Raw genomic sequence first — 9,124 nt, 5'->3', positions numbered from 1 at the left:
ACGTTGAATTTGGGTTTGTCTATTGGACTCTCTTTGCCAAAGTTTTCTGGAGTAGATTTTGACGTGGGGCAGCTCTCAGGCAGTGGGAGGTGACCAGCTGTCTGGGGGCGGAGCCGGAGGAGTTGACGCGCCTATTTTCCGGGAACGGGAGACCAATGGGAGTCAGCCAGGCGGCGCAGGAGATGTTTTGCTGAGCAAATCGGAAGAAGGAGGAGCGTGCAGAGATGTATTGATTTGTGTGTTAGAAATAAATCCACTCGTGAGTGAAAATGCCGGCTTCTAAGAACTTTTTATGCAGAAAAGAGTGCGCAAATTGTTTGGATGATTGGTGCTTGGGAAAGGTCACAAATATGAGTCAGATGATTAATTGAACTTTGTGTTGATTTAACAAGAAATTCCAACATTAGTTAGTCCAAACTGATAATTTAAATTGGAACGGGAATCGAAAAAGAATACAATTAGACATTTGATTGTCTGTGTAGGTCTTATTTGTTGTTGCGTAGGTGTGTGCATGTTATCTATCCTATAAACGTCTATTTCCAGTCTTTTGTTGTATTTTTGTGTCCCACTCGTCCAAAAAACGGCTCAAAATTGTGCTTTTAAACGTCAAAAATACTTTCAGAAGAGCTGATATTGTTTAAAAAAGTGATGTTTGAGAAGAATTGCTAGAGTCAAAAAATTATAATTTTTGAGTAATTGGTCTTCAACATACGGAGCGAGTCCAACATAGGGAGAGTGTGGTTCCCAAAGTGGCCCCTTGGGTTTTTTTGCGGTCGGAAAATGTTCCTGTTTTTGAGTTGAAAATCGATTAAGGACTGTGAGGGTTAAGAAAAAAACTATGAGTGATTTTGGATTCAATGATTTAGATCAAATATTTTCTAAACATACCTTTTCCGGGAGGGAAAAGGATAAAAAGGGGAAAAGTGTAATTATTACTGATGATTATACATCATGTTTGCATATCATTGAAAAGAAGACAGCAGTTACTTAAAATATATTGGAGAGAGAAATACAATTAATGACAAATTATATAACGTTATTTTGAAAATGAAGTGGGTTTTAAACGTGATATTGCTGACTTTTGCAATATTTCTATACCCGTTTATACCTTTTTCAATTTTTGGATGATGAGCAAGTGTGTTTTTCCAATTTTTGTTTCGCCATTTTTTGCAAACTATTGTATTTTTCCAATATATTTGTTTTTTTTTCAAGTACTGGACAATTGATCTTGATTTTTGATCATCGATTTTACACTTTGGGGCAGCACGGCGGCGCAGTGGTTAGCGCGTATGCGGCACAGTTCTAAGGTCGTGGGAACCTGTGGAAATTGTGCAATCAGAACCTAGCAACAACAATTATGTTCAACATATAAGTTACCGTCTTCATTGAAATTTTTAACGAAAACATTGCATCCGACAAGATTAGACACAAAACTTCAGAGAAAACATGAAATTAAGATTTAAAAATGAATAAAATAAATAAAAATAAATAAATAATAAATAGCAGAGAAAATCATCGGGACTTCTCTCCCCTCCATTCAGGACATTGGCCAGAAGCGCTGCCTATCCCAAGCTAAGAACATGATCAGGGACCCCTCTCACCCCCATCATGGACTGTTCATTCTGCTAGCCTCTGGGAAGAGGTACTGCAGTGTGCGGTGCAGGACCACCAGGTTCCACAATAGTCTTGTCCCCCTGGCCATTAGACTGTTAAATGGTCAATCAAACACATAGTAAATCTAAACTGCTGCTAATCTGTACATCTGTTGGTTTTGTTTGACTTTTTGCACTACTGGCAGTTCTTTATAGCTAGCCACTCTTTGCACATCTGTTTCTCTGCACTATTGTACTTACAGTGTTATTGTTACAGTGTTATTGTTACTGTTAACCTGACTGCCCATTTTGCACATCTGGTTAGCTGCTCCTCTTGCACTATTTGCACTACTGTAAAATACTATACATAGCCATAATTATTTAGTATATTATTAGTACTCAATACTCCAACTCAATACAACATTTTATTTATATCTGTACATTCAAGGAAACTCTGCGGGTCAGATGTATCGACATTTCATTCTGTATACACGTGTACTAGAATGACAATAAAGTAGATCTGAATCTGAATACAAAAGGAAAAGCCTCAAGATAAACAATCAAAGAAGAAAGTGTTGACAAAAATAATGCTTAAAGACTGGCCTAAAACGATAATGCAACATTTATGTTTACTAAATTGTTCGAATTAGTTATCTGACTCCATTAACCAAACACAAACTTTAGTCTCCTAAGCAGGGTTGGGTAGGGTTACTTTAACTGGATTACTTTCAATGACTTTTGGATTACTCCAATAATATGCTAATAAAAGACAAAAGAAACTAAATACGAATAAAATGACTCAATTTTGTGCAGGCTGGGGGAGTAACGGAATACATGGAAGGGCAAAAATGATGTTGGCAAGGTGTTTGGATTTATTTTCATTTTGTTTCTGTGGCATTTTATGTTCGTTTTGCCGGAGATCAAAGTGATCAAAGCCAGGAGAGAAAGCAGAACACGTGTTGGGAGTCATCATTTTATTCCTATTTAGTTTATTTTGTCTTTTATTAGCATCTTTGGTATTGGAGTAATCCAAAAGTCATTGAAAGTAATCAAGTTAAAGTAACCCTACCCAACCCTGTCTACGGATGAATCGTCGTCACTGCCTGAGATCGTCGGTTTCACGCCGCACTCGACCATCGTCTACAGAAAGTGCTGAAGTGCAGTTACAATTTTTAAAAGACTGTTCAAATAATACCAGTCTTAAAAGTCGGACTCATACATTTTCAGCTTACCAAATCTGAACCTGCTTTCTAAAAATTTGAACACCCCTGATTTGAAAAAAAAAAACTTCTCTTGAAAAAAAAATGGAGTGAATTAAAAATCACGAAAACTGATGAGGGGCGGTAATGCACCACATAATGGATGCTGAGCGCCATTAAACTTGAAGAAGAAGAGTATACCACAGGTATAGAAGACGAGGTAGGACGCGCCCGTTTGAGCTGCGTTCCCATTTCGAGCCTAAGCTAGTCGGGTCAAAGTATCAGAAAGTTCCATCAAAACCACGTCAAAACTAGATGAATAATTTCCTTAGTGTTTTTATTTATTTTTTGATATTTTTATTAATACAGGATTTATTTGCAAGTTATGTGTGTATATATGGTAATTCATTTACCTTGATTTGCAAAAACAAACAAACAAATAAAACATTGTTAAAAAAAGGTTACGCAAGTTTTTTTTTTCTCAGAATATCCTCCTAAGACCGATTTTGAATTTGAAATAAGTTTTTCTCAGAGTTTTATATACAGTCTTAAGATTTAACTTCAATAAAGATTTATAATTTGCTGTTTTTTAATAAGCATTTTTTTGCAGGTTGTGATTTCTTTTCAATGTGTTGTACGTCCATTGCGCAATGTTGCCCTAACCAAAATGGCCGCCACGTAGGCACGCAAGTTGTCGGGGTGCTGCGGCACGCCGACCTATCCAGTCATCTATTTGTATCTGTGTCCCACAATCCATTGCGGTGGTGTTTGCAAAGAGAAGCTGTCATGGCTGCCGCACCACCGTCGAACAATAGAATGTCGAGAAAACTACCAAAAGTCCTGTAGTCGACTTAAAACTACGTAAGCCCGACAGAAGTATCAATTTGCAGTCCTTTTCGAAGTTTTGTCCTTTTTACTCCCTAGTTGGAGCGACACCTCGAGGCGTTTTTTCGTTGAGCTTCAAACTTGGAGAAAATGAGCTCCAGTGAGGAAGGATCTCTTCAAGAGAAGCTACGAGGAGCCAAAGAGGAGACCGAGCGAGAAGGTCGACGACCGGACGCTGTTTCGAAGCAGCTCGGGGCAGGTTGGTCATTTTCCCTTCTGCTACATCCTTGACATCAGGGGCGTTACCACTTGGGGGTGGCCGGTCCCTCACCCACGGACACGCTCTGCCCACCCAAAGAAAAGTGGATGTAGTAATGAGGGCAGTCTGGGCAGCGCATACGTCATCTCGTATATAATTGTGTTAGTCACCGGACATTAGCTTGGACTCTCCTGCCCCCTCAGCACACAGGGAACGCATCAGTCCCCACGGAGGGAGCGGCCCCTCCCAGCATATTCCTTTGTAGCAGTGACAGGAATTCTGTCTTTTTTAGAGAAGCGACTTTTCCAGCTTGACTGACCAAAATTAGACCGCTCTTTTTGTCTCAGAAGCGGCTCTTTAGATTGCTTTTGTTGCTTTAATGCATATTTGACTGATTATTATGTAACAGTATGCACCAAACGACTTTAAAGGGGAAACAATTCAGCAACGTTAGATATAGATCTCTTCTTGGCTCTTGGTTTAAGTTGAGGGTTAGGAACTAGGGTTTGAGCCCCATATTGAGGTTCTCAACTGAATGTTGGTTTCCAAAAAAATAGAACCAGTTTTTTGGGGGTTACAGTTTGAAACTGGGTTAGGTCTAAAGTTGGGGGTGAAGGGTTATTTGCTAGGGTTTTGGCTGCAAGTTAGAATTTTCAACAATTTTACGAAATAAGGTTAGGGTCTGACACTAAGGTATGGCTCCCGTTCTTTTGATCGTTGTGTAATTTTCTTCTTCAATGGTGCTGAAGAAATTGGAAAAATGGCTTTAAAAGTGCTTTGGCCATGAAAAAGCGGCACGAACCCTGTATTTTGGTCCGGAGAAGTCCCAGGCTCTTCTTTTTTAAGGGGTATTGTTCTATTCTCTTTGTTACTTAGCCATTATCCGTTATCGGTCAGTTCATATTACGCTACAAAGCCAAGGTGCCGGGACACTTACTCTCAGCCAAAAGGCCGAGCTAAGGTCCTAGCCCCAAAGCCTTGCTGCGATCATTGCGAATGCACCGCTCCCGGAAGTACTGCAAAACCGGGCCGATGCGTGGAGTGTACAAAGCAAGCTCTTATTCCATCTCCGGGTTGCAAAAATCAAATCGTAAGCAAGCTCAATTTCAGAACTACAGTTCTGTGGATAATACACAATATCAGAACCACAGTTGACATCGTGAAAATCTTTATTAAAAACTGCCTGATAAACAGCCATTTCAAAGGAACTTAAAACGTATCATTACAAATTCTGAAAATGAAAACATCATACACAATAATTCCACGAGAAAAAATACACAACATTTATGTTTCTGTGTTATAACACTTTAGGCAACTGACATTTCGAACAAGAGCATAAGAGCAACACGGTAGCATTAAATAACAACACATACAAATATGTTCTTTATCTTCTACAAAGAACACCTATAAACTTATGAATGGATGGATGGATGGATGGATGGATGGAATTTGAAACAAACACTATAGCACCACATTTAAACTTAAGTCACAAGACTTAAACATATATTCTTTATCTTCTGCAAAGAACTCATCACAAAAGGACCATCACCATTTTCATTATCCCCACAATGACTATGATGCATCACAGTCATCGCTACACGATCAATTAAGATAACCTTCGACGAATTAAACGACTTTACAGTAAACATTCAAGCACGTTGTTGATACCGAGTACATTCATTAGCACAATGGCGCCAAAGGCTGCTCATTCTTTGGTTTCTGACAAGTTCTTGAGCTGACCATGGTGGCATCTTCCTGCGCCGATTGCCGCCGATGGGACTGGCCCATGGACCACGGACTCTAAAACCTCTTTGGGCATTTTACGTTGAACAGCAAGTAAATGCAAGGGTTTGCGCAGCTATTAAGACTGGCGAGCAGCATCAAGATGGTGAAGGTTCCATCTTCCGTGGGCGCTTTATGGTCCCACACGGACCACAGTTGCACGGTGAAAAACGGCGTCCAGCTTACCACAAGCACGATAACCACAGTCATCTTCACTGTTTTCGCCCTGGCCTTAGAAACACCTGCCCCGCTACAAGCTCTGGAGGACATCCCCTTAGCGCCCGCAGCTTCAAATACTCAAAACAACCCTCCACTTAACCAAAACTCATTTACCTTAGTTTGACTATTAACAGCTACAGTCAAGAACACGCTCGCATTCACCCAAAAAAATCGATTCCACTCGGCTCTTCCCAACCAGACACCTAACTTTAAGCCCATTGCACAACAAGGGCTGAGGTAATTTAACATGAAAGCCTTCATCAGCATACACAGGTTTACCCCCACCGCATCATAGGGTTCCTTCCCACCTCGGTCCCCTCGTCTGCCAAAGCAGGCCACCCGGGGGCCCAGGTGTCTCAATTGTATGGTCCAAAAACGCAATTGCCGGTAAAATTTCCACCTTTTTCTCACCGTTTTTTTTTTTTTGTATTTCATGTTAACCCTGCTGAAGATTGTCAAATTTCTGGCAAGTGGTTCTTATGTCCACATTCTTGGCTTCAGTCCTCATGCTAGTTAAAAACCACATAAATGGGGAGGGAGAAAGCAAAATATTACAAATGTACCTGATCTCCTCTATATGAACGTATTTGTACTGTAGACAGGAAAATTGCTGATAGTGGTTGTAGTGATCCTTTAGCCGTATGTGCAGATTTTACACAACCATGTGGAAATGTCAGGGTTTTGTGCCTTCAGTACTTCTAATCTCCAAACTGTGGCAGCTTCACACCATTTTCCAGGCCCCTCCACTTTTCCTCTCCCCAGTTGTTTGCAATTAGACAATCAGCCGCCTCTCCTATAAATACCCCAGGCTCCCACCTCATTTTGCTGAATTGTTTCGATTACTATAGACTTTCACTCACCAAAACAATAAGCCACCCCTCCTGCGACCTCCTCCATCAATCCCTTCCACATTCCAGTTTCTCCACTCACTGCCACTCACTTCAACCCTCCTCTTAAAGGTATTCCAAAGTCTCCTTTTCAAGATTCTCTCCTCCCCGAGAACTTCCCCCAATCTCCCCCTCAAGTTTTCCCTCCTCGTCCCAAGACCTGCCACTTCTAGCGTTTTCTTCAAGGTATTACCAGGCAATGTTCCCTGTAATTTTCCAGGGGTCTGAGCGTTCACACAAAGTCGGTGAGCAGCGCTTGAAACAACAGTGAGCAACAGCAATCCCAAGTGTGGCAACTAAGTCATTATCAAACATGTCCAAAACTTGACATCACGTTGCCGGCAATGGAAAACTATTTTTCTTTTTTGAATGAAATGACTCATGTATATGTACTTCCGTGTTTTTTTTTTTCTCTACTTTTTTTTAAATTCCTTTAAAAACATTTCATTGTGTTTATTTTTTTCAAGCTGTTACTTTTTTCTTTTTGTTCTCTATTTACTTTTTTCCTTCATTTCTTTCTTTTCTTTTTTTCTGACTTTTTTCTAAATTTTTCCTTCTTTTTTTCTCTTCCTTTTGTTTCTTTTTTTCTCAGCTTTTCACTACTTTTTCATTTTGGTATTTTTTTCTTTTTTGTTCTATTCCCCCCTTCCTTTAAGTCATTTTGTGCATAATTTTACATAATATTTGGTCACGTTGGGATTAAAGAAGCAAGAACAACCCGAAGAGCCGTTTAGGACCCGAAAGAGACGGTTCTTTTTAGTGAGCCGAGCCGAAGAGGCCAGTTCTCGAAAAACTCTACTGACTTTACTCAACTACGTTCTACTTGGACCTTGACTTCAAAATATTGCATTGAGGACACAACGTCAGGGGAACCCGTGTATTTTTACCTTCATGCACTGTAACTTTGACTTGTGTCGCTTCTTAATTAGTCATTTTGAGCCCTCATTTTTGTGCGCTGGCTAGATTTTTTTGTGCGCTGAGAATGTGCGAGCAGTGCGCAAATGCGCATGCGCGCAGCTTAGAGGGAACACTGTTACCAGGTAACCTATTTTCAAGATTCTCGCCACCCAAAGATCTCCTCTTAAGTTTCCCTCTCAAGATCTCCTCTACTAACCAAGGCCCACCCCCCCTTCTCGCCTGAACAGTCTTTTGTTGTTGCTGTTTAAATAAACGTCTCTCAAGTCGTGTTACACCACATCCCTTGTGCCCTGCGTTTGGGACTGTCCGACATCTCGTGACAGGAAATGTTCCAATCTCGACTTAAGACACACCGATATTTAATAGCTTATAGGTAACGTCATACTTTTCGTTTCCTCGGCCTTGAGGGAGAAGGACGAGCTTAGAAGTTTGCAAGGTTCAGGCGTTCCGAGTATTCAGATTGGCACCTGGACCAGATGCATGCTATTGTAGAACCTGCTGCATCTTTTGAAATCTTGAGACTGGAAGCTTGATCTCTCCATAACTTACTCCATATTTAATGTTGAGGTTGACTGTGTATTATGCACTGAGGCCCTTGCAACACCCATTGCAACCTGCCTAAATGTCTTTAACTCTGGAGAGTGCTGTTTTTCAGATCAAACGTTTTCAACTGGACCAAAATGTAATAAAATGAATAAAATAAAACAAACATTGGTTTATAATTGCCTCTTATTAATGTAGTCTTTTTTGTTTGTTTCAATTTTGTTTTGTTTTTATTGTCAACTTTGTCTTAAATTTGACATCAGAAGGCATTCAAAAACTCTTGAATTTAACTAGCCTTAAGCTGTAAGAACCCTGCGGTGTTTTGTGCGTCCCTTTTGTGAGTTTCTGTGAATAAAGGCGTCACAAATAAATGCGATTTGACTTGTGTGTTGCAGACATCGGTGAAGACTATCTTCCTACTGCGTGGCAGGAACCAGAGTTGCCAGGAGCTGTTAACAAAATACCCCGAGTTGCGTTGAACAGAGCAGGTTGGTCGTTTTACTTTCTGCAATGTCCTCGACATCTCGTATTTGGCCGCCGACGTCCACCGTACTTTTCTTTCGATTAAGTTCCGGGCTTCTGTCTCGCTCATTCTTTCAAAATACAGACAGTGAAGAAAATAAGTATTTGAACACCCTGCTATTTTGCTACATCTCCCACTTAGAAATCATTAAGGAGTCTGAAATTTTCATCCACTGTGAGAGAGATAAACTAATAAGAAAAATCCAGAAATCACAATCCATGAATTTCTAAAAAATGATTTGTGTGATATAGTTGCAAATAAGTATTTGAACACCTGAGAAAATAACTGTTAATATTTGGTACAGTAGCCTTCGTCTGCTATTAGAGGTCAAGCGTTTCCTGTAGTCTTTCACCAGCTTTGCACACTGCAGGAGATTT

At 40.3% G+C, this 9,124-nt stretch overlaps 1 protein-coding gene and 1 pseudogene across 1 annotated transcript in view; one reads left to right on the top strand and one right to left on the bottom strand.

Annotated features, from left to right (window-relative positions):
- LOC148368383 (uncharacterized) overlaps window positions 1-9,124 on the top strand; it is a 52,773-nt gene that overhangs the window by 23,074 nt on the left and 20,575 nt on the right. Inside the window, exon 2 of the mRNA XM_088330410.1 lies at window positions 8,620-8,712. Within this exon, the coding sequence (XP_088186536.1) occupies window positions 8,620-8,712 (93 nt within the window). The remainder of the gene's footprint in view (window positions 1-8,619; window positions 8,713-9,124) is intronic.
- LOC148368385 (U2 spliceosomal RNA) lies at window positions 4,867-5,044 on the bottom strand (annotated as a pseudogene).

The sequence above is a fragment of the Urocampus carinirostris genome, chromosome 3 (assembly GCF_059441175.1).
Source record: "Urocampus carinirostris isolate Australia breed hairy pipefish chromosome 3, RoL_Ucar_1.0, whole genome shotgun sequence".
NCBI lineage: Eukaryota > Metazoa > Chordata > Actinopteri > Syngnathiformes > Syngnathidae > Urocampus > Urocampus carinirostris.
Note: the sequence above shows the minus strand (reverse complement) of the source record. Positions and strands in the feature narration are given on the sequence as shown.